This window comes from Lissotriton helveticus, chromosome 1_1 (genome assembly GCF_964261635.1).
Source record: "Lissotriton helveticus chromosome 1_1, aLisHel1.1, whole genome shotgun sequence".
Lineage (NCBI taxonomy): Eukaryota > Metazoa > Chordata > Amphibia > Caudata > Salamandridae > Lissotriton > Lissotriton helveticus.
Window position 1 is genome coordinate 645021655 of NC_136057.1, and position 26089 is coordinate 645047743.

The 26089-nt window shown below is 49.1% G+C and overlaps 1 protein-coding gene across 1 annotated transcript in view; it reads right to left on the reverse strand.

The window, feature by feature from the left end:
• The window catches only part of SEMA3C (semaphorin 3C), a 740455-nt gene that overhangs the window by 364081 nt on the left and 350285 nt on the right, over window positions 1-26089 (reverse strand). Inside the window, exon 5 of the mRNA XM_078674175.1 lies at window positions 7273-7392. Within this exon, the coding sequence (XP_078530301.1) occupies window positions 7273-7392 (120 nt within the window). The remainder of the gene's footprint in view (window positions 1-7272; window positions 7393-26089) is intronic.

Sequence of the window (26089 nt, forward strand, 5' to 3'; positions counted from 1 at the left end):
CAGAAGAGGAATTAACCTGTTGTCTACAACCTGACATGAGCCCTGAATGACTGGACTGCCTCTCTACTGTACCCAGGACATATGTATGAACTCTAAGTGTCATAATGCTGACCTGCTGCTCAAGTTAAATAAAGCATTTCCTAGAATTGCCTAGCCAATTAGTTCCAGCTAGTCCTGCCCCCTACCCTGCTGTAGCCTCTGAGAGAGTGGTTTCTGACCCCAAGTGCTGTTCCTAAGGTCCTGGAACCCTTGGCTGTGTCTGGCTGGACTTCTTCTCCCTCCCCTGCAAATCTGGGACTTTTTGGCTCGAAAAACCTCTGGAGGACCTTATCAAACCAGCCAGGCCAAATGAAGTGGATGTGTTGCAGCTGGGACACAGATTCAGGTTTTTCCTGCTTGGAGCTTCTCCTCAGCAGTAAATCCGATTCAACAGGACCTTGCAGAGAAGGTATCTGGCCTAGTGGAGCCCTCTCCAGCTCAGTTTGCAGCCTTGCCCGGCTGGAAGAATCCAAGCTCCAAAAAAGTGACTATAGGTCCGATTTATATTCTGAAGGATGGCCCACAGTTCTGCCAGGGTGAAAAAAGTAAATTACTCTGTCGCCCTAGTGTAGGTACTACCTATCCAATTTATAAATGACTGCCAAGCTGGCGGTCATTTAAATAGCATTGCCAGGAACCACCTTCATGGCAATTCCTGCCAATGCTTTCAATCAATCAAAAAGAAAATCCTGAAACAAGATTTCTTTTAGAAAATAAATAAGATAATGACCCCTCGCCAGCAGACTCCTGACTACACAGTCATTATTTAGACCCCAGCTTCTTGGTTTAATGTTGTTTTTTAAAAAATAGTCACGCTTAAAGCTTTTTAAAATTCCGCACTGGTGTGATTGCATTTGATCTGTTTGCACGCACGCTGCTGCCTATCAATGATGATACTGCCTTTTACATTGGAATTATAGCCACTTGTTGACTTGTATATAACTCACCTAAACTTGCCAGATTTAACCAATGCCCGGTCCCTGGTCCGCCGTAGCTTGTGCCAATTGTGCGGAGGGACTCAGGGCTTATCTCTACACTTTCGGTCTGGGACTGGTGGTTCCAGTCAGGTTGGCTGTCTAGCTGCTGCGTCCTCACCTCTGCCTATTTAAAGCAGGAAGCGGCGCAAACGCGCAATCGAATCCTGACTACACGGTCATTATTTAGACCCCAGCTTCTTGGTTTTATGTTGTTTTATTTTTAAAAATAGTGGCGCTTACAGCTTTTAAAATTCCTCACTGGTGTGATTTAGTCTAATCTATTTGCACGCATGCTGCTGCCCATCAATGATGATACTGCCTTTTACATTGGAATTATAGCCGCTTGTTGACTTGTATATAACTCACCTAAACTTGACAGATTTAACCAGTGCCTGGTCCCCGGTCTGCCGCGGCTTGTGCCGATTGTGCGGAGGGACTCAGGGCTTATCTCTACACTTCCGGTCTAGGACTGGTGATTCCAGTCAGGATGGCGGTCTAGCTGCTGCATCCTCCCCTCTGCCTATTTAAAGCAGGAAGGGGCATGGACTCGCAGGAGACTACTGACTACACGTCATTATTTAGACCGCAGCTTTTTGGTTTTATGTTGTTTTTTTTTTAAATAGTTGCCCTTATAGCTTTTAAAATTCCGCTCTGATGTGATTGTGTTTAATCTATTTGCATGCACGCTGCTGCCTACCAATGATGATACTGCCTTTTACAATGGAATTAAAGTCGCCTGTTGACTTGTATATAACTCACCAAAACTTGCCAGATTCAACCAGTGCCCAGTCCCTGGAACGCCACGGCTTGTGCCGATTGTGCGAAGGGACTCACAGCTTATCTCTACACATCCGGTCTAGGACGGGTGGTTCCGGTCAGGTTGGCGGTCTAGCTTCTGCATAGTTCCCTATGCCTATTTAAAGCAGGAAGGGACGCGGACGCGCAGCGGACTCCTGACTACACAGTTATTATTTAGACCCCAGATTCTTGGTTGTATGTTTTTTTTTTTTTAAATAGTCGCGCTTATAGCTTTTAAAATTCCGCACTGGTGGGATTGCGTTTAATCTATTTGCACGGACGCTGCTGCCTATCAATGATGATATTGCCTTTTACATTGGAATTATAGCCGCTTGTTGACTTGTAATAAACTCACCTAAACTTGCCAGATTTAACCAGTGCCCGGTCCCTGGTCCGCCGCGGCTTGTGCCGATTGTGCGGAGGAACTCAGGGCTTATGTCTACACTTCCGGACTGGGACTGGTGGTCCTGGTCAGGTTGGTGGTCTAGGTGCTGCATCCTCCCCTCTGCCTATTTAAAGCAGGAAGAGGCGCGGACGCGCAGCAGACGCGCACAGCGGCGCCCCGGCGGTGCGCCCAAGGCAAGCATGTTCATGCCAGATAGCCACCAGCCGCCAGGACCCTTGCCTTTTCTTTTCTTATAGGGGATATAGTAAAAGGTAAGCCATTTACTATGGCCACTCAGTGTTATTCTAGCACAGATCTAAAATCTCTAAATAGGCCCTTCACTATCTTGAAACCAAAAAATCTATTATGTACCGAGGAGTCTTCTGTGCCTCCAATGGTCGATGTTCAGATCTCTAATAAGGAACCACGTATGGCAACCACCTCTTGCCTTAAGGAAAAAAGGGACTTACCTGACAATCCGTACCAACTGCATGGTCTCTATCTTAATGCCTGGTCAATCCACAAACACGCTTTAGAATTATGGAGCCTCTTAGATCAGGAAAAAGCAGATGTTTGTTTCATAACTGAAACATGGCTCCATGACCAGGCATCCCCGGACATAGCGATTGCCTTTCCATCTCAATATCAGTTAACCAGATTAGATATAACGGCGGGGAGAGGGAGGGGATAGCAGTGGCCACCGAGGAAAAATTCAAAATCATCACACTAGATTCCTGGAACACGGACAAAGCTGAAATACTCATTTTTAAAATTATGATCCAGTCATCTGTAATATGGACAGGGGCATTAGTTTACAGACCCCCAGGCCAAAAAGCTAATTTTGCAAATCTTCTACTGGAACTCATTGCGCCTTATGTTCTAGGCGTAAATAATTTCATTCTCATAGGAGATTTCAATTATCATGCGGATATATCACAGGACTCCGATAGTGACCAATTGGTAACCTCACTACAGACATTAGGACTGGTGCAATTGGTAGTAGGTCCTACCCATCAGGCCAGTCATACCTTGGATTTACTGTTCACCAACTCAACTAAACTCACAGTGAGCAACCTCAACCTTTCCTTTGGTCGGACAATCATCTGCAAAAATGTGGCTTTTGTATGGATGCTCCAATAACCAGCCAGAATAATAACTGGGCCTTAATTAGGCCCTGGCGAAAAATCCCCCCTACATCTTTTGAAACCCATTTTAATGCTGAAACCATACTACATACAGATAATGTAGATCAAGCAACAACGGCCTTTGAAGAGGCCATAATTCTTGCCTTTAACACAGTAGCACTCATGTCAAGGGTCAAGACTAAAGGAAAAGCATCTCCATGGTTTAAATAGCATTAAAAAACAAGAAATTGTTCAGTAGAACGGCAGAACGGCACTGTAGGAAAACCAAACCACTGTAGATTGAACCAAATATAAAGAAATCCATTGTACCTATTTAAACAATATTAAACACACCAAAAAGTCTTATTTAACAGCGCGGATTAATAATGCTGTTAATTCCAGCAAAGAGTTATGTACAATTCTGAAGGAGTTCACCACTCCTCAGGCCAATCAGCACACCCTTCACCCCACACAAGAAAGGGTTGATAGAGTATCCTCATTTTTCGAAGAAAAGGTTAAAGCTATTTATAGATCCTTCCCCCAGGACAATGCTAACAATAGTGATGGCACCCAGCTGTGAAGAGCCTACCATTGTTGCCTCTGCAGGTCGAATTTAAAACTGTGACCTGCGAACAGTTATTAGAAGCTATTGCTAAAATTAATCCTGGCTCTTCCTCCTCGCTTTTTCATGCAATTAGCACCCCTGTTGATAATAAAATTAACAGAGATTTTTAATATGTCATTAGACCAAGCAACGGTGCCTACAAGATGGAAAACAGCTCAAGTCAGACCTTTCCTGAAGAAGCCTACCTTAGATCCCAGGGAACCAGGCAATTATCATCCCATCTCGCTGTTGCCTTATTTCGGGAAGGCGCTTGAATCCCTGGTAAACAAACAACTTAATGCCCATCTGGAAAGCCATGGACTTCTTGATCCATCGCAATCAGGATTCCGGTCGGCGCATAGCACCAAAATGGCATTAGTAGAAATGGTTGATAACATCAGGTTGGCTTTGGATAAAAGAGAATCAGCTATGCTGGTTCTCTTGGACCTGTGAGCTGCCTTCGACACCATCTCCCATGACATTTTAGAACAACGGCTCTGGAAAATGGGGGTCCGAGGAAAAGCTCTGGACTGGTTTAAAAACTATCTAAAGGACCGTTCTACCACTGTGCATTTAGAATCCCTGGCCTCATGCAGCAGACGAGTAAGCATTTGAGTTTCCTAGGGGTCAAACCTGAGCCCTATGCTCTTTAATCTTTATGTAACACCACTGGCCAGGATAATCAGGTCCTGTGGATTTGAGGTAGTGTCATATGCTGATGACACTCAGCTGTTGATCATATTTGACCATGACCCTACAGATATAATAATCTAGTTTAAAAACTGTCTGTCCCACATTAACAGCTGGATGGGCAACAACAAATTCCAGCTAAACAGCAATAAAACCGAGATCATTCTGTTCGGCAGGGCCAAAGAGTATTGGTCTAACAGCTGGTGGCCTCAGGCATTGGGCCCATGCCTGTCCCTAAAACAAGCAGTCTGCAACCTTGGAATAATGAATGACAACTGTTAGAAAGGTGGTCCCTGGGGAGGCAGAAGATGTCTGACTGACCACCCCGAGACCCACCTCTCCTTATGGAATTGGCCGAGCGTCGTCGAGAGGCCTCCTGGATGGGGGTCCTCTCCTAGAATCGTCACAGCAGAACAATCACACCACTACAAAGGGACACCACACAAGAGGGTAACTTCTTAGAATCTTTATCAGCAATAACGATTGGTTCTTTCGGCAATATGTACAAACAGATCGAGGGATCCTTAGAGTCTCGGTAACTGGGGGAAAAGGGTAGCGGGACAGTCTTGGTACCAGTCTGGCACAGGGATACCCTACGCTCAGCTCTCAATCCTCGAGCTGGGGGATTCCGCGAGGTCGGGCAGCGGCAGCGCCAGCAGGCTCCGAAGATGGTTTCAGCGAGGTTGGGCCGCGGCAGCGCCAGTGGTTTCAGCGAGGTTGGGCCGCGGCAGCGCCAGCAGGGCTCCAAAGGTGGCTTCAGCGAGGTTGGGCCGCGGCAGCGCCAGCAGGACTCCAAAGGTGGTTCAGGGTTCAAAGTAGCGAGTTCTTCTCAGGGTCAGCCGTGACAGCGTCAGCAGGGCTCTCGACTTCAGGATACAACTGCTGACCCATCCCAGAGCTGCCCCAGATATAGGTCTGGAGTCCTTTGATGTCCGGACCCTCGCGCCTGGGGGTCAGAGGAGCCGGGATGAGAGTGTCCAGACACCCAGCAGGGGGGTGGAGCCAGAGCCCAGGGAGGCCGGAGGGCGATCGAAACCAGGCGTCCGGGGACGGCTGGAGGCCCATCGAAACTCCCCTCCTCCTGGATCCGTCAAGTTGCCGCTTTACCACCTGGTTGGATCTTGGTGCCTCGATGTCGGGGCTTCGCTGGGGCTGTGGCCGAGGTCGGGCCGAGGCCACGTGGTCCGGACGGGTAGGGTCCAAGATGGAGTCGGGGCCTGAAATGGTGGGCCGGAATCGAGGTCGGATCCGCAGAGTGGGGCGAGCAGGGGTCACCGGGCTCCCGAGGAGGAGAGCCGGGGGTCGCCAGGGGTGGCGGCTCTCGTGAAGTTCGGAGGGGATAGTTTTAGGCCGGGGGATAGGGGTGGCTGTTGTCCAGGGCCCGCTATGCGGGAGAAGGGAGACCACGCCACGAGGCCGGGTCCAACAACAACAAGTTATCCATTAAAAATCATGTCAATCTTGTGCTGGGTACTTTTTACGGGATACTGCGGACGCTACGTAAAATCTTTAAATGGCTACCTATTGAAGCCAGGAAGCCATTGGTCCAGGGCTTAATTGTAAGCCACATGGATTTCGGGAATGTCTTGTTATCGTCCTTAAGTGAAGACCTTTTTGCTAAACTGCAAATCTTGCAGAATACTGCAGCCATATTGATCCTAAATCTACCCCCTAGATCTCCCTCAGTCTCTAGTCTGAGGCTTTTCATCTGGCTTCCAGTTAGAAAAACAGGTTACTTTAAAGTCTTGTGCCTAACTCATAAAAGTATCTATGCCACTGGGCCTGGTTATTTAGCGAAAAAACTCAAAAGATATCAGACAGAAAGAACACTAAGGTCCAGCTCAAAATCTCTTCTCACCCCACTGCGAGTCCGCACCGTACGTAATGGGGGTTGATCTCTTTCTTTTCTCGCCCCTCATCTCTGGAACAAGCTACAGTTTCATCTTCTGTCTATTGCGGATAACCAGTGTTTCCGCAAAGAATTGAAAACGTGGCTGTTTGACCAGAAATAACAAAATTGGATATGACCCTCAGTCTCTGGAAGCTTCGCAAGCGCCACAAGACCTACCGTGATATGGGCGCTATACAAGATTCTTTCACTTTGACTTTGAAAGGGATATAATTAATTGTGTTACTGTTCCTCACTGCCAGGGTTTGCAGTGATGGCTCTATGTTCGCACATCCTAATTTACTTCATCGGACATAAACATCCTATATTTTGAGTCCTGTGTTATTCCTTCACAATGCCTTGTAAAATTACAATTTGTGAGGTAATTCCTACAGAAATAATTTCATCACAATAATGAATATTCTGTGCTTTTGAATCATACGTAGCAAACTGTGAATCAGCAGAATTATTGTTTTACATTTGGTACCTTAGAACAGCTCTGTTAAGTAGCCAGAGATGACATACAAACCTATATAAAACTCTTGAGCAATCAATGAATAAAAACATAAATAGATATATTACAGGTCTAACTATATTCCAATCTATTACTGTGTAGAAACAAATGGTATGAAAAATATTAGAATAATAAATGTTGCTGTTGGTATGAAATTGTAAATACCGGCCAGCAGGCACAGTAAGACTTAAATTTAATAGGATTTCAATGAAATACGCAATCAATGACACACAAAAGTAACTGAAACACTTACTTCAGACCGGCGTCCTCTGTTCACGTAAGTACATACAGGGCTGAAAGCACCACTTCCGCAAATGTACAAGTGTGTCCGGTTGTAACTCTGAATCACACGCACAAAGTTGCCACAGCCGTGCTAACGGGAAGCAAAAAAGACAAGATATAAATATATATTTTTTTGGGGCATTAAAATCAAGGACAGATGAACATAACTTTTCAGATGCATTACTTAGCAATATTACAATTATGATGATAAGAAATATTCTTATTTCTTGCAGGCTTTCTTGATATTTCCTAACGTCTCTTGGTTGGATTTGAGATTATTTCTGATTGCTTCGAAATGTTGTTTTACCACGATTTAATATACTATGCTGTTTGAATATTCCAGTGTTGTGATTTCTGCAAACATCTATTTTGTAACTAAACATTGATTTAAACGATGTGAGAATGATGAATTCTTGAAACGATTCCAGACTTCAGAAGTAAGAATGATGTGTTTTTATGTCATATATTTTGAGTTCTTTAAAAGTCTTCCTGAACCATCCTCTTAAATGCACTTGTGAATCATGTGTTACGATGACGGGCAGGTATGAATAGGAAGTTGGGGCATAAACATATTAAATCTCACAGAAATACGTTTTTGGGTGGTAGTGCACAAACACGAAACGACTCCAGCTAGTTATTAGCATAGATGAAGCTACGATTTCCATCTCCCGTGTCCACCACCTATTAAACGTGAGATATATGGCATGCATTTTCCGCCTAATCTCTGTCCGTAGTCCGTTATGTCTGATAAGTGATGTGTACACAGCCTGTCTTTCTCATGTCACCCAAGATTTGCAGAGAGCCTGCTGGGGATTCATAGTGCATGTTAGGGACGTGCGGTGTTGCTAATACGAATGGTATGTATCGCCGTTCACCCAAAGGACAAAACACACCATCGGGAACGCCATCTTTTAATTTCAAATGTGCTGTATTTTAACGAATATGTTATAATCTCCTCGCACTAGTAAAAACAATTGTCGGTGATCTGGAACGTTCTACATACGTTCTCCCTCATCATAAAGCTGATGAATTGCCATTCCGCTTATAAACCTGCAGCAGACCCCTCACAGGTGTTTCTTCTCTGGGCCGGCACTTATCTGCTCATCAGTCACTGCCTGATGAGGCGAAGGTCTAAAGCTAACCAGATCGCATGTTTCATTCATCGTTCACATTCTCTCAGTCTCTGCCGTTAATGGCACCTGTTTGAAAATACCAAAGGAGCCTTTCGCCCTTTGTTTTAAAGAATCTCAAGTATGAGTAATGAGCTGCCAGAACGAACTTTCTTTGACTCGCACCTTTTTACTTTTGTTTAAAATGGCGGCGGCTAGGCGTGATCTCTAAGACCTGCGTCTTATCATTCATTACTATTTAATGTAGGACCTGATGGCCAAGAGGAAGACAGGGCAAGGGAATTAATTGGATGGAGGAGAGGGAGGTCAGGGGGCATGCCAGGAGGGTGAAAGGATCACACTTGACGTGCCAGTTTGTGTGTGCAGGCTGTTTGCTAGATTAATACACATTTGGCTGCAGGTGGGAATTCCTCTTGAGCACGCCTGGCTCTCTCCAATAATTCTGTAGTAAGCCTGAAATACTCCTGTCTTACTCTTCGAGTTCATGAGTAATCCAGGAGTATATTATACCAACTCTTATCCAAATATTCGAAAATGGGCCCAAAATGTATAACCAAATTAAATAACAAAAGCTCTCAGTACCAGGAACTGCAAAGCTTTGTTTAGACAGGCACATTTTTAGGTCTGGCCTTGAGACAGCTTCAGCTGTTTCTCCAGACCATTATTTTCATCAAACTGCATACATATTACACATACCTAGAGGGGCTTTTGGTCAGTGATTTTATCCATTGGTCTGTTTCATTGTCATTCACATTTTGCTTCTGCCCACTGAAGCATACTGCGTATGGCAGTGGGTCAACTGACTTTAGTCATTGACCCCTTCACTTTGGGTGAGTGCAAAAGGCCATAATTCCCTTTTCTTCAGTGACAAAGCTGGTTCAAAGAATGTTATATTGTATTTACAATTTATAGCAACTTAGATATTGTCTGATGTTCTTGAATTGCTTTTAGAGCCCAGTTAGATGGTGATTCATTCCGTTTCCTTTTTAAAGTTGGTGTAATAAAGTATTTAAGTCACACTGTAACATTGCAGCTGCCTGCAATTTGAGTGTTTGATTTGGTGGTGATTTATTCTTCTAAAACTTCACACAAAAAAATGATAGAATGGACAACTGGACAAGTGAAAAGTTTGTAATTTAAAAAAACGAGTGAATATTTTTCATTTAATTAAGTGGCCTATATTTGCATTAAAACAATAAATGTAGAGGGGAGAGCTATTGGAATTTACAGTGCCTGTTGTATTTGAAGTATACTTTCAGATATCAAATGGTAGACAGGCTAAGAATCACACTCATACTTAAGAAAATCGTTCCTTTATATATTTAAATTTTTTAGAAAAGTATTAGCTGCTGCTGATGGCATCAGAATGCATGCATCTTGTTTACATAAAACACCTTTCCCGTTCCTTCGAATATAGAGCTAACAAAATGCAACTTGTTAACATAATGGTATACTAGAAAAACAATTAGTACTACATTTGCTACATGTTTTGTTAGCTGAACATGCAACTAGCCATCTGCTACAAACCCCTTATTATTCAAACGCTTCGCAAATTGTAATTTCCTTTCCTTACTTTAACTCTCACCATCTCCACACAGCATGTGCAACTTCTATCAGTTATCCTGGTTGCTAAGCAATGTGATGTTTTCCTCTCCACAAGGATATACCTATCTGCCTCTCCTATCACTCTCTTACTTTCTGATAGAACTAACCTTCTCAATGATCCCTTTTTCCAACCGTCTGAGATCAGCATGCCCACATTGACTTATAGCCAGCCCAAACATCCCAAACGTATTGACTTTAAAATGTTGCAGGCATTACTGCACTTTGCCTATCTTTGTGCTAAATTCCAGGAGGAAACTATTACATAAATCTTCTATTCCATAACCCTTTCTAAATCTTAACATTTTTGAGCACCACTCTTCTTTCTTTAAAATGCAGAAAGGCTACACTTTATGTATCCACAGAAAGGTTGGGACAATATAATTGTTCATTGCATATATGCCCACAGAAGCATTTAAGAGTTCAAGCATATGAAAGAACACAGAAATATAAACTTGACTTAATCACCATAATCCAAATTAATGCGAGAGAAATCCTCTTCTTTTGAGTGTACCTTAATTCTGTGTTTTAATCAAACACCTTCATAGCCTTTCTCCATTATACATTCAGAGGTTGCTTTCTTACAAATATGAAATAGGACATGATCAAATATTCCATGTTGTACCTCTCTGTTTTATCTCTGCTACTTGCGCTTTAGCACATTCAATGATCTGTTTCTCTTCCTGCAAATTTCACTGAGATGAAATCCAGCCATACCCCTTTCTCCAGAAAATTAGAGCTGATATCAGTAGTGACGCTTTAATTAATAGGCAATTACTACAGGGCTGTTACCACTTTTTAAACAGACGGAGCATCTTCCCCCTGCTCAAGCTGAAAAATCACTGCCTGTAGAACAAGACCACGCATGGTGATATATTTCGCTTTAACTTTTACTTCCAATATCTTTATTGGGCTGAACATAAAAAATGAAATGATGAAAAATTGACAAATTTTAAAACAGAATTCATAGCACTGGTTTTTCATTTGAAATCAGTTAACTATAAAAAAAAAAGACAATCATGCAGAATGTCTTATCATGAGACTAAGGAATCACCCCATACTGTAGCTCCCCTATTGATTTCTACTATGAGGAGTACACTTTTTTGTGTTGGGTCACCAGAAAGCCCCTGGGATTATCTGATTGCCTGCGTATAGTCTCCTCTGTGGGAATCACACGCATCAACACTTTTTTCCTCTCTATGGGGATGGGGGGGAGGTAATGCCCTGGTACGTGTTCTGTTGGAAAGCATATAACAAGGACAGCAGGACTTCCCTCATTAGCATGAATGTGACAACAACACACATACAAAGCAAAGTTTGTCATATTTGGTAATACAGTAGGAGTCAATATACAAATTGTATATAAAACAGTATCAGAGAGTTTAGTGAACTGTGTAACATTCTGGGGTACTGGGTGCACGTTTCTAAACAGCATTACATTTTCAAAATTGAAATTATTCACATGCCATATAAAATAGAAGACAGATAAAGGCAATTCCAAAACATTGTTAGGGGTTTGTCCTGTCTCATCTCCTAAAATCCTCCAACCTGGTACCATGATTACTTTAAATTTGATTGGGGGCTTTGAACCATGGAACCTGTCAGGCCGTGACAATACATCTCACTCATGGTGATGCCCCGGCACACACAAAGAGCCAAAGGTAAAGGCCACTGCTCTTTGTGTAAATGGCAGTGTACTCTAATCAAAACTTAGAGGCTTGAGGGCTTCCATGAGGGCCAAGTGTGTACTGTCCCTTTGGTGTATCACACTGTGTTGAATCTTATTCGTCGCGAGTGAAGCTAATCTTCATGAGCATGAATCCTAGAAATATTTTTGGTGATATAACACTTGGTAAAATCCTGAATATATTTGAGGTAGGACTCCACCTTTGGAATATCCTTGCCTCAAATATCTACAATTGTACATTACTCATGTTCCTCAGGTGCAAAGTAAAACATATCTATTTTAATACCAGAACACATGGCCATCTCTGTCACAACCAACCTCTTAATGGACGCGCTCATCATACCACCATAGACCCTACACTCTAGTAATAAATGGGTCACCTTGCTACAACTGAAACAGAACTGTTGTGCTCCTACTCTGGTCATGTCTATGGCTGCTGCATTGCTGTAATCGGCCCACTCAGCCCATGTAATATCTTTGGTATTTTTATAATTACTAATCTAGTAACCCTGATACTCTTTAAAAAATAGCATGTCATCCATGCAACTAAAGCTTCTGTTTTTCTGGCCACCTGAAGCCTTGGCAGTTCTTTGCAACCATGATCTGAGATCCTGGAAGGAGGTTCTCTCTAGCACCTAGAAGCAATTAGGTTAGGGTTTGCAGTGTGTGCTATACAGCTATGTAAATACAAACACTCGTTTTTATCAGAAATTCATTCTGGTTTGAGATAAAACTTAAAGGGCCAGATGTCCGACCGCTATTTGCGGTCGCGAAGAGGATTTGGCCCCTTTGGCGAACGCAAAATAGGTCAGTCCAATGTACTAATCCTAATTTGCAAGTTGCTAACTGTTAGAAAGGCGGTCCCTGAGGAGGCAGAAGATGTCTGACTGACCACCCCGAGACCCACCTCTCCTTATGGAATTGGCCGAGCGCCGTCGAGAGGCCTCCTGGTTGGGGGTCCTCTCCTAGAATCGTCACAGCAGAGCAATCACACCACTACAAAGGGATACCACACAAGAGGGTAACTTCTTAGAATCTTTATCGGCAATAACGATTGGTTCTTTCGGCAAGATGTACAACCGGATCGAGGGATCCTTAGAGTCTCGGTAACTGGGGGAAAAGGGTAGCGGGACAGTCTTGGTACCAGTCTGGCACAGGGATACCCTACGCTCAGCTCTCAATCCTCGAGCTGGGGGGTTCCGCGAGGTCGGGCCGCGGCAGCGCCAGCAGGCTCCGAAGATGGTTTCAGCGAGGTTGGGCCGCGGCAGCGCCAGCAGGCTCCGAAGATGGTTTCAGCGAGGTTGGGCCGCGGCAGCGCCAGCAGGCTCCTAAGGTGGTTTCAGCGAGGTTGGGCCGCGGCAGCGCCAGCAGGACTCCAAAGGTGGTTTCAGCGAGGTTGGGCCGCGGCAGCGCCAGCAGGACTCCAAAGGTGGTTTCAGCGAGGTTGGGCCGCGGCAGCGCCAGCAGGTTCCAGGGGTTCAGGGTTCAAAGTAGCGAGTTCTTCTCAGGGTCAGCCGCGACAGCGTCAGCAGGGCTCTCGACTCCAGGATACAACTACTGACCCATCCCAGAGCTGCCCCAGATATAGGTCTGGAGTCCTTTGATGTCCGGACCCTCGGGCCTGGGGTCAGAGGGGCCGGGATGAGAGTGTCCAGACACCCAGTAGGGGGGTGGAGCCAGCGCCCAGGGAGGCCGGAGGACGATTGAAACCAGGCGTCCGGGGACGGCTGGAGGCCCATCGAAACTCCCCTCCTCCTGGATCCGTCAAGTGGCCGCTTTACCACCTGGTTGGATCTTGGTGCCTCGATGTCGGGGCTTCGCTGGGGCTGTGGCCGAGGTCGGGCCGAGGCCACGTGGTCCGGACGTGTAGGGTCCAAGATGGAGTCGGGGCCTGAAATGGTGGGCCAGAATCGGGGTCGGATCCGCAGAGTGAGGCGAGCAGGAGTCACCGGGCTCCCGAGGGGGAGAGCCGGGGGTCGCCAGGGGTGGCGGCTCTCGTGAAGTTCGGAGGGGATAGTTTTAGGCCGGGGGGTAGGGGTTGCTGTTGTCCCGGGCCCGCTATGCGGGAGACGGGGGACCACGCCACGAGGCCGGGTCCAACACACGTCCCACCCAGCCGAAGGCGGGGAGAGTCACCCATCTTCTTGGGGGTTCTCCTCGTCGAGGCGGAAGAAGCGGGACAGGCCGTCGGCATGGGCGTGGTCATTGCCGGGGCGATGTTCCACAGTGAAGTCCATCCCTTGGAGGGAGATGGACCATCGCAGCAACTTTGGGTTCTCCCCTCGCATTTGCATCAACCACCGCAAGGGTCGGTGGTCAGTCTGCACCCGGAAGTGGGTGCCGAAGAGATAGGGTCGGAGTTTCTTGAGGGCCCACACCACGGCGAAGGCCTCTCGTTCAATGGTGCTCCAGCGTTGTTCTCGGGCCAGCAGACGCTGGCTGATGAAGGCCACAGGTTGATCAACTCCTTCGGGGTTGAGTTGGGAAAGGACCGCCCCGACACCGTGCTCCGAGGCATCTGTTTGGACCACGAATTCCCGGCTGTAGTCGGGGGCTTGGACCACGGGGGCGGTACACATCGCTGTTTTCAGAGTCTCAAAGGCGGCCTGACACTCGGGGGTCCAGTGCACCTTCTGGGACTGCCTCTTGGAAGTGAGTTCGGTGAGGGGGCCAACAATGCTCCCATAGTCCTTCACGAAGCGCCGGTAATACCCAGTGAGCCCCAGGAAGGCTCGGACTGCTGTCTGGGTGACCGGGGGCTCCCAGGCCATGATGGCATCGATCTTGGGTTGAAGGGGAGCCACATGGCCGCTCCCCACTTGGTGTCCCAGATAGGTCACGGAACCTTGGCCTATCTGGCATTTGCTGGCTTTGATTGTCAGTCCGGCCCGTCGGAGGGCCGTCAGGACTTCCCAGAGGTGCTTGAGGTGCTCGGCCCAGTGGAGGCTGTACACCGCAATATCGTCCAGGTATGCGGCGCTGAACCCTTCTAGCCTGCCAATACCTTATTCACCAGCCTCTGGAAGGTTGCGGGGGCGTTCTTCATCCCGAAGGGCATCACCCTGAAGTGGTAGTGGCCATCTGGGGTCGAGAAAGCGGAGCGCTCTTGTGCGCCCGGAGAGAGTCCGATCTGCCAGTAGCCGGTGGTTAGGTCGAAGGTGCTCAGGTAACGGGCCGCCCCCAGGCGGTCGATCAGTTCATCGGCCCGGGGAATGGGGTATGCATCGGTCCGGGTGACGGCGTTCAATCCCCGGTAGTCGACACAAAATCGCAGTTCGGGAGTGTCGCCCGGGGCGGCGGCTTTTGGGACCAGGACGACTGGACTGGCCCTCGGACTGTCGGAGGGTTCGACTACCCCCAGGGCCAGCATCTTGGAGACCTCCGATTGGATGCAGGTCCGAACTCGGTCGGGAACTCTGTAGGCCCGGTGTCGCACAGGCGGGCTGTCCCCGGTGTCGACATCGTGGACGCACCACTGGGTGACTCCGAGGGTGAGGGAAAATAGGTCTGCGAATTGACCCAACAATTTCCGGCAATCCTGGCGCTGTTCTGGGGTCAGGTCGGAGGAGAGGGTGACCCCCTCGACGGAGCCGTCTTTTTTGGAGGTGCTCAGGAGGTCCGGTAGGGGCTCGGAGTCGTCTTCGGCCCCACCATCGGTAGCCATCAGCAGGCTAAGCTCCGTTCGGACAAAGTGCGGTTTGAGCCGGTTGGAGTGGAGGACCCGGAGGGGGTTCCTGGGGACTCCATGTCCACCAGGTAAGTGACAGGGCTCTTGCGCTCCACCACCTTGAAGGGCCCCGTCCACTTGTCCTGGAGGGCACAGGGTTGACCGGGGACATGACCCAGACCTGTTGGCCCGGCTCGAACTCAATGGAAGAGGCGTTTTGGTCATACCAGCGTTTCATCTCCTCTTGGCTGGCCTCGAGGTTGGCTTCTGCAAGTTCCCGGAACTTCCGAGTCTGATTTCGGAGGGTCAGGAGGTACCGGTAGACGTCGGGGGGAGCATCTTGGACTGCGACCTCCCAGCCTTCTTTGACTAGGCTGAGGGGACCCCGGACGGGGTGTCCGTACAATTGTTCGAAGGGGCTGAATCCCAGGGACTTCTGAGGGACCTCCTGATAGGCGAAGAGGAGGCAGGGCAGCAGTACGTCCCATTGGCGACGCAAGGGCTCTTCCAGGCCCATGATCATCCCTTTGAGAGTTCTATTGAAACGTTCCACCAACCCATTCCCTTGGGGGTGGTAGGGGGTCGTAAATTTATACGTGACCCCGCACTGGTGCCACAGGGATTTCATGTATCGGGAGATGAAGTTCGTACCCCGGTCACTGACGACTTCTCGGGGGAAGCCCACTCGGGAGAAGATCCCCATCAGCGCCCGGCCCACCTTGGGGGCCGTCACAGTTTGGAGAGGGATGACTTCGGGATAGCGGGTGGCATGGTCCACCAGGACGAGAATAAACCGGTGCCCTTGGGAGGTGCGGGGCTCCAGGGGCCCCACAATGTCTATTCCCACCCGCTCGAAGGGGGTGCTGACGACTGGAAAGGGTTGGAGTGGGGCCTTGTGCTTCCCTCCACTCTTCCCGCTGGCTTGGCAGGTGGGGCAAGTTCGGCAGTGATTGTTCCCATCATTTTTCATTTTTGGCCAGTAGAAATGGGTCACCAGGCGGCTGTATGTTTTGTCCTGCCCCAGGTGCCCGGCCAGAGGTACATCGTGTGCCAGGTTCAGGAGGAACGCTCGGAATCGGAGGGGGACCACCAGCACCCGGCTGGCCCCTAGTTCGGCAATCTTCTGCTCACTGTAGAGGAGATCATGGTCCCAATAGACCCAGTGGGACCCCGAGGGGTCTCCGGCGGCCTGGGAGGTGGCTTGCTGTCGGATTCCCTCGAGGGAGGGACAGGTTTTCTGTTCTTGCCGGAACTGTTCTCGTGTTGGGCCACCTTCTTGGCGCCATTGGGCTAGTTCTGGGAGGTTGCCAAGCTCAGCAATTCCTTCACTGTGGGGCCCCAGTGGGTCGGGCTCTGGGTCGTTGTCTTCGGATATGGCGGGCGGCGGAGGTACTGGCCACTCTGGGTCTTCAGACGGGCTTCCGTCGGGGTGGTGGCCCGGGCGGCCATGGATCGGGTGGTCACGCAGGCCCACTCGGGAAGGCCTATCATCCCCAGATGCTCTCTCCGTTCGACGCCGGCCCAGGGGGAACTTTCTAGGTTGTTCCCGAGGAGGCAGTCCACGGGGGCATCGTCCCGGACGGTCACTTTCAGCATGCCTGACACCCCTCCCCACTTGAAGGGGATACGGGCCATCTGGCACAGGCTTTCTGAATTGTCCGCAGGCCATACGGGGCACAGCACATTGGGCAGGGGTCACCAAGTGGCATCGGACCGCCGTCACGCTGGCTCCGGTGTCACGGAGGGCTTCGGCCCGGTGCCCATTAATGGTGACCCACTGGCGGTACTTCTGAGTGTTGCCCGGGATCGGGCCCGGGGGGTCATGTCTCTTTCGCCTAGACATACCAGGGACATAGCGGCGGGCTCCCACTCGGCCTGGTCGGGGTCATATTCCTCTTCTTCCCCCCCTTTCTTCTCCTAGGGCGGCGGCGATCTGGCGGCCTGGAGGCTGGTTCATGGGGCAGAGGGGGTCATTGGCATAATGACCGGGCCGCTGGCATCTGTGGCAGGTAACGTTCGGGCGGGGCCCCGGCCATGCTGGGGGGGCCCCTCTTCAGGCCAGAGATGGTGAAGTGGAGGTCGGGGCGGCTCCGCGGGGGAGTCGCGGTTCCTGTTCTGGCCCCACCCGCCGCCTCGCGGGCAGTGGTTCCCCGGGGAACCTCGGCCGTAGTCTCCCATCGGGCTCCGGGGGACCCGGGTGCTCACCCATCGATCGGCCTCGACGGCGAGTTTCCGTGGCTCGGTCAGCTTGCTGTTGAGGAGATGCTGCCGGAGTTCGATAAAACAGTTGTTGGAGAGGTGCTCCCATACAATGAGGTTGAACAGTTGCTCGTAGGTGGTGACCTGGCTGCCTTTGATCCACCCCTCTAGGGCTCTACTATAGAAGTTCACGTACTCCACCCATGGAGTACCGGGGAGTTTTTTACAGTCTCGGAATCGCTGCCGGTACATCTCGGGGGTGAGTCCATAGCGAGTAAGGAGGGCGGCTTTCATGTGTTCATAAGAGGTCATCTCTGTGTCGGGGAGCTCTAGCAGGGCATCTCTCCCTTCATTGACAAACTTCCCCCACAAGCCGGCACCCCAGTCTTTCTGGGGTACTCGATGAGAGGCCATGGCTACCTCGTAAGCCTTAAACCATTGTTGGATGTCGTCGTTTTTATAATATTCCTTGATGACATCTTTGGGGATGTGGACCTTCGTGTCCACAGGAGGAGGTGGGCTCCGGTTCCCGGAGGCGCTGGCCTCCCCTGTTTTGGCCTTGATCTCAAGTTCTTTTAAGCCACGCTCGTGCTCGAACGTGAGCTTCTTCTCATCCAAGTCTCTCTGCCTTCGTTTCTCCTCTAGGTCTCCTTGCAGCCGTAGTTGCTCAAGGGCTATCTTTTTCTCGGCCAGCTGTAGTTCTCCGTCCAGACAGAGTCGGGCGAGCTCCAATTCGTGGAGCCGGCTCCTTTCTCGCTCTCGGGCGTCTTCGTGGGAGAGGCCCTTGTCTATGTTTGTAGGTCTTTCCCCCACTGGGGTTGCATCGGGCTCCAGGTGCATGTTCGGAACTGTGTTGTCTTTGCTCTGGGGTGGCGTTGCTCCTGCCTCCACCCACGTTTGTAGGGCCTGTTTGAAATCCTCCTTGGTGCCCAGTCCAGTGGTAGCGATGCCCAGGTCCTTGCAGAATTGTTTCAATTCTTTGTGGTTATATTCTTCCAACCGTTCCTTCTGGAACTCTGCGGTCGGTCTGGTTTCTTTGGTCGTCATATTTGCGGTGTGTTTCTGTCAGTAGTGGGTGAGTCACTCTCTGTACGATTTGCCTCGGCTCGGATCGCACCGCCTGCCACCAATGTTAGAAAGGCGGTCCCTGGGGAGGCAGAAGATGTCTGACTGACCACCCCGAGACCCACCTCTCCTTATGGAATTGGCCGAGCGCCGTCGAGAGGCCTCCTGGATGGGGGTCCTCTCCTAGAATCGTCACAGCAGAGCAATCACACCACTACAAAGGGACACCACACAAAAGGGTAACTTCTTAGAGTCTTTATCGGCAATAACGATTGGTTCTTTCGGCAAGATGTACAAACGGATCGAGGGATCCTTAGAGTCTCGGTAACTGGGGGATAAAGGTAGCGGACAGTCTTGGTACCAGTCTGGCACAGGGATACCCTACGCTCAGCTCTCAATCCTCGAGCTGGGGGGTTCCGCGAGGTCGGGCCGCGGCAGCGCCAGCAGGCTCCGAAGATGGTTTCAGCGAGGTTGGGCCGCGGCGGCGCCAGCAGGCTCCGAAGATGGTTTCAGCGAGGTTGGGCCGCGGCAGCGCCAGCAGGCTCCTAAGGTGGTTTCAGTACCAAGTACCTCAACGACCGCCTGACCTTCCACACGCCCACCCGCCAGCTACGGTCCGCCAGCCTCACCCTCGCCGCCGTACCACGCATCCGAAGAGCCACCGCCGGAGGCAGATCCTTCTCCTACTTTGGCTGACCAAGGACCACCTCGCCTTCAGGAGACAACTCAAGACCTGGCTGTTCGAGCAGTAGCGGCCCCCTCCCCCCAAGCGCCTTGAGACCCTTCCGGGTGAGTAGCGCGCTATACAAGTGGTTTGATTGATTGATTGATTGATTGAGTGAGGTTGGGCCGCGGCAGCGCCAGCAGGACTCCAAAGGTGGTTTCAGCGAGGTTGGGCCATGGCAGCGCCAGCAGGAATCCAAAGGTGGTTTCAGCGAGGTTGGGCCGCGGCAGCGCCAGCAGGCTCCAGGGGTTCAGGGTTCAAAGTAGCGAGTTCTTCTCAGGGTCAGCCGCGACAGCGTCAGCAGGGCTCTCGACTCCAGGATACAACTACTGACCCATACCAGAGCTGCCCCAGATATAGGTCTGGAGTCCTTTGATGTCCGGACCCTCGCGCCTGGGGGTCAGAGGGGCCGGGATGAGAGTGTCCAGGCACCCAGCAGGGGGGTGGAGCCAGCGCCCAGGGAGGCCGGAGGGCGATCGAAACCAGGCGTCCGGGGACGGCTGGAGGCCCATCGAAACTCCCCTCCTCCTGGATCCGTCAAATGGCCACTTTACCACCTGGTTGGATCTTGGTGCCTCAATGTCAGGGCTTCGCTGGGGCTGTGGCCGAGGTCGGGCCGAGGCCACGTGGTCCGGACATGTAGGGTCCAAGATGGAGTCGGGGCCTGAAATGGTGGGCCGGAATCGGGGTCGGATCCGCAGAGTGGGGCGAGCAGGGGTCACCGGGCTCCCGAGGGGGAGAGCCGGGGGTTCGCCAGGGGTGGCGGCTCTCGTGATGTTCGGAGGGGATAGTTTTCGGCCAGGGGATAGGGGTTGCTGTTGTCCCGGGCCCACAATGCGGGAGACGGGGGACCACGCCACGAGGCCGGGTCCAACACTAACCTATCAACGACTCGCAAAATACGGTTAGTGTCTCACTATTAGGAAGGGGCGTGCCAAGGGCGTCCCTTCCTAATAGCAAGTCCTTACCCAATGTATGAGTTTACCACCCTTCTCGGAAGGGTGGTAAGACACTCGCAAACGGGAAGGGGTCCCCAAGGGATGTATGACATTATAACGCATGCTTTTACATCGTATGCCTTTACAACGCGGTATTTACAACGAATACCTTTACAACGCATAATGCTTTTAGCCGCTGGATAGTGAATTGTTTAATTTACTATTCCAACTCCAGTCCCCGTGGATAGTAGGGAAGGTGTTGGATAGTACATTAAACACATTCCCTATCCTAGAGCGCCCCCCAGCTCAATGCGTTGTAATGGTTTGCGTTGTAAAAGTTGCGTTGTAAAGGCACTGCGTGGTAAAAGTTGCGTTGTAAAGGTTGTTTACCGTCCCCAAGGGACCCCTTCCCATTTGTGAATGGTTGTACAAATATTTTTTAAGAGCAGGCATTTGTCCCAGGGACCACTGCCTGCCCTTGAAAAATGAAACTGAAAAGTTTTATTTTTCTCTTTTAAATGCATCCCGTTTTCCTTTTTAAAAACTGCTTGATTGACAAAGCAGTACCAGACATGGTGGTCTGCTGACCTCAGCAGGCCACCATCCCTGGGAGTGCCAGTCATTCCCAAAGGGGTCACAAATTGTGACAGCCTCATTATTATTCACAAGGCATGCAATTTGAGACCCCATTGGGAAACCGCAAACAGTGTCTGAGACACTGTTATACATTGAATTTAGTGACTCGCATATTGCGACTCGCAATTTGTCGCAATTTGCGAGCCGCAAACAATGGTCATACATATGGCCTAAAATGTTTAAGCTACTGCAGCTTGTCCCCTGCGTGGAACATGCATGAGGGATGGGTGATCTTCTCGCTGTTTTTGCTAGACTAGGCTAGTCTAGGCATTGAAGGCATAGGCATTAAAGCACAGTAAAGGCCGCAAGCGGAAATTATAGTGTCACAAGTGTCCAAATCTTTTATTTCATTATAAAAAAAAAATGTTGATAAAAGGTAATTTACTTTCTCTAATTTTTAGAGAACAAGTCATTGTAGTGAGTAAGAAGGTGGCCTGACATTTACTGCTACAAGGCCCCTTGGGAAATAATACCTATTTTATCTTAAATAAAAGGAAGTATAAAAAGACTTATACAGCATCTGTAACACTAAGAAAGTGTTAAGGATTAACTTAGAAGAAAGTGATAACAATAGATCTGCCCAAAAGTCTTAGTATCTGTTAGCCCTGCTCTTTGATCCCAAGTATTATATAGGTGTCTGTGTTCCAAATGACGCTGACACCACTAGCGCCTCAACACCCATCTGCAACAGTAAATCCAACAGAAATGGTGGCAGGCAACTTGCATAAATTATGGTAGCAGGTCTAACCCCATTTTCAACAGTCACCTCCATAATGGTCAGCCATGTAAAATATGGTGAATGGTCATGGGAATTAGATAATTTCTTTAACCTGCAGGGAGGAAGCTCTTGACATGCTAGACACGAGGCTTAAGTTTGCTGATCTATTATAAAGTTCACGGTGGTTTTGAATACATACCTTGAGAGAGGATGCTAAAGCTGCTACTTTAACAAGGTTTGCGAGTGGAAATTGTGGCAGAATAAAAACATGAATGAATGAATGAATGGATACATACCTGCTCAGGCACATTGTATCATAATATTGTATTGTGCATATTTCTGCCCAATTAAATAAATGCACTGTATCCATCGTGATGGTATGCATGTTAACATAGCTAACATGGCCTTTGATGACTTCAATATGCAAATCACGTTCGATTTTGAAATTTCAGAGGCCATTGAAGCTGCTTGGTATGCCTCTCTACACCAGTTTAGCATTTATTTAGCAGGCAGTCAGGTGAGCCTGCTTGAAGAGTGCTTCCAAAGAGGCAGGGGCGGCCTTAGGCATGTGCAAGCTGTGCGTCTGCACAGGGCCGCCAAACCCCAGGGACCGCCATGCCAATATATATATCCTCAATATAATAATCCTCTGAGGATGTATACATATTTGCGTGGCGGCCCCTGGCAGGAATTTGGCGGCCTCCGGCTCTGTTCCACTTCCAAACACACTGACTCCCCCCCTTCACTGGCCTCCGCGCCTGCGTTCTTCCTGGTTCCTGATTGGCTTCTTTTTTTCCCTTCCCACTGCTGGCCCGCTGGTACTGGCATATATAACATTGTAAGCAAAATGAAGAGAATTAGAGTACACAAATCTGGTTATTCGAAATGAAAGAGAAAGGCGGCTCAGCAGGCTTTCGTAGCGTCACAGGAAGGAGCAATCCTGAAGTTTATCACCCAAGGAAAACCTAAAGATGGAGAATCCTGTGGCCAGAGTACTGCTGATGCACTAGGTAAAACAGGCGCTGACGACCATAAACAAGAACAAAAAAATGATGATATCCATGAGCAGAATGATACACGTGGCCGCCCCTGGCAGGGATGTTTCCGGGCAAAGAGGCCACCGATTCTTTCTCTATGGGGGGGCTGTGGGTCCTGGGCCCCTGTCATGGCCCTGGCACTGCAGCCGTGTGTGCCAATCCCTCATGTCGTGTGTCACAATACACCTCCTAAATTTTATAGTTCTGAGACGAATTCGAAAGGGTAGGAGCAGCCGCAGGTACTGGTCATCTAACGCCTTTTCTGGACGTTTTATTAAAACACCTTCCTGAGCTCTGGGGGGCTCCATCCTACCCGGACCCCCTCTTCCGGGGCCCCCTACCTACGCTCCCTGCCCAGGGCCGCCATGAGCCTAGAGCCGCCCCTGAAAGAGGAGAGCAAAGGAGCACAGCAAAGTGGTGAAGAACAGCAGAAACTGCTGTCACAAAACACATATTGCTTGACCACAACCATGACTGCTGGAGAACAGCAGAGAATCCAGGAGCACAGTGCGTACCATAGGAACCCAGACTGTAAGAGCACAGGGTGTTAGCAAAGAATGCTTGAACTCTGCAGTGACTGTTACAGCACAGCAGGAGTGGCCGGAACAGGCAAGCGCAGTGGGGTGGGGAAGTCAACAGACGAAGGAATAGGGAAAATCAAATAAAAACTAAATTACATTCCTTCATCTATTAACTAATCCCCCTCCCCTGCCCAATGCGCTTACCTTTGCCAGCCATGCCTGCAGCACAGTAGAGACTGGTGCACCACGGCACAGTAAGCAGGGGCACTGCAGAGACTGTTGGATACATCACAGAAAATGCAGCACCTTGGACCAGACTGCAGAAGTCCAGCCTGGACTGGAGTGGCGCAACACAGACTGATGGAAGCCAGCATAGACTGCTGCAGCAGAGCAGACAATAGAAGCATAGAAAATATGCAGAGGTATAGCAGAGGCTAAAGGAGTATGGCATAAGTGGTCGAAGCATAACTCAGACCGAAGGAGTACACTAGAGACTCAGGGAGCACTAGAGACACTGCAGGAATACATCACCACCTGCTGGAGCACAGCAGATCCTGAAGAACTCCACAACTGCATTGGCGCAAATGAGAATGCAAGTAAACAGCACAGATAGGAGGAGCGCAACACAGACTGAAGAAGCACAGCAAAGCATAGGACTTCAGGGGAAGTTCAGCTCAGAGGCGACTGCAAAAAACCTCAGAATCACAGCAATAGAGCCAAAATTCAGCGGCATGTGTTTCTGAGTACTCCATGTGCCCCATGTTTCAACACCCTTGCCCTCTGTTTAGCTCTTTTTACATCTCTCATCCTTTTTAGATCTCGCAATAGACAGTTTTAGCTCTTTTAATTCCAAAAAACGAGGATTGGGAAATCCAATATAACTGGCTATCAATTGTAAGTGATCAATTCATTCATGCATTTATTCGTCCATCCATGTACTTGATCACTCATTCATGTACTAAGTCACTCCTCTTCACGTTCATGTAATCTTTCATTCACCCAATGACTCAATGTTGCATTCACTCTCTCTCTGTTCTACAATCCCATACCTACATGTCAAAGAACATAAGCTAATACAGCACACCCATGATCTGTGTGAATAGGTCCTACACAAGAAACAGTATTATGGACCGATATTAATCCAAATTCAATAAAACAATCCCACAAATCCTGGAGTCATATTAGGCAGTTCAATGTTAAACAAGACATGATGAATAGTCCACGGTGCTTCAGTAGAAAACGTTCCTTTTATTGATTTTCAGACCAATTTCCAATGTAAAAAACAGCCAACACGTGTTTCATCTGTACTCATCAGTACTCAGACTTTCTCAAGGCTATCAAATGATTCTTTAAGATCCAGAATCAAACGAGAAGTAAGGGAGGGTTGATTAGCAATAAATACGAAATCCACACAACATAATGGACTGAAGTCAGGGCAGTCACACCTAGTAGAACACTGTGGTGAGCAGAAAGTATAACCCAATATTGAAGAAAAATGAAGGCTCACGTCACCCGTAACCTAATATATTGTTACAGTTGCACTAGAAATGATCCCCAATGCGATTAACTCATTCCAGATAGGGAAGCCAAACTGGAGCAAAATACAGGGAGCCAATAAAAACCCTCCTATGGTGGTGGAGTTCAGAGTAGACTACGAGTTAAAGTTGCTAAAAGAACATCCCAGCCGTGATACCTAGAGCCCTCGTTTGTTCCCCAGTCGCCGCCAGAGTCACCGCGCGTGATAACGCTCGCAAGTCAGCTGAAGCCTCATGGACGAATTTCGTGGCGTGCACTGCATCGCATTTGGGGATGAAGTGCGCACAACGAAATTCGCCTAATTTATTTATATGTTTACTTACCTGTAATCTATAGATTACTAACCCCCACCCTGCCCCTCCCCACGTCACCGCCCGGCAGCTACTCCCACCACTGACCGCTACTGTTCACAAGACAGCCCCGTCTGTGTTTGGGATGCGCTGAAGGTCCAGCAAGCCCTGTGTTCCCCACCTCACTGTACGAGCTGCCCGGGCCCTGCCATCGTGCCCCAGCACAACAACTGCCTTGCAAGCTGCATTCTATCCCATGCTTGTACCAAGGGATAGCAGCTGTCTGCTGTTGGTGGACTTCAGGTACAGGAAACAACTTTACAGCACTGGGGAGGGGTGGAAAGGCTGGGAGTGAAGGAAGAATAAGGAAGGAAAAAGAGATAACTGTGGCACCAAAAGAAGGAGATTAGTGAAACAACAGCTATAGACAGTGGGACAAAGGTGTAATATGCAGATATAAAGATAAAGAGCAAGAGCAAGAAAGCTGCTGCACAGAGAACCTTTTGATGAAGCTCAACAAAGAGGATCTGTCAACAAGCATCAGGTGGGTAACACCACACGTGTCAACATCACTGCTAGCTCAAATGCCCAAACCTGTGGGCATCAGGCCTATTCACCACGGCAGATGACGCATAAGCTGCTCCTCAGCAAGACCCACAATGGGGGCAGTCAACCCCACAACATGCACTCATAGAAGTGCTGCAACCATTCCGTGAGCTTGTTGATCCAGGCAATGCATCACTACGATGGAAGACATGGATTGGAAGGCTGGAAAACTACTTTGTCACATCACGCATGACTGATGGAGCCATCAAACACTCCTTCCTGCTTCATTACGCAGGCGAAGAAATCTACAAGTTTTTCGAACATCTACTAAATACAGGCACTATCAACGACTACAACACCACTGTAGATGTGCCCAATGCACACTTCGATCTACAATTGAACCCGGACTTTGAATGTTTCAATCTTTGCAAAGCCCAACAGTGGGAAGGGGAATCCATAGACACATTCTATGAGTGCCTACGAGCACTTGCC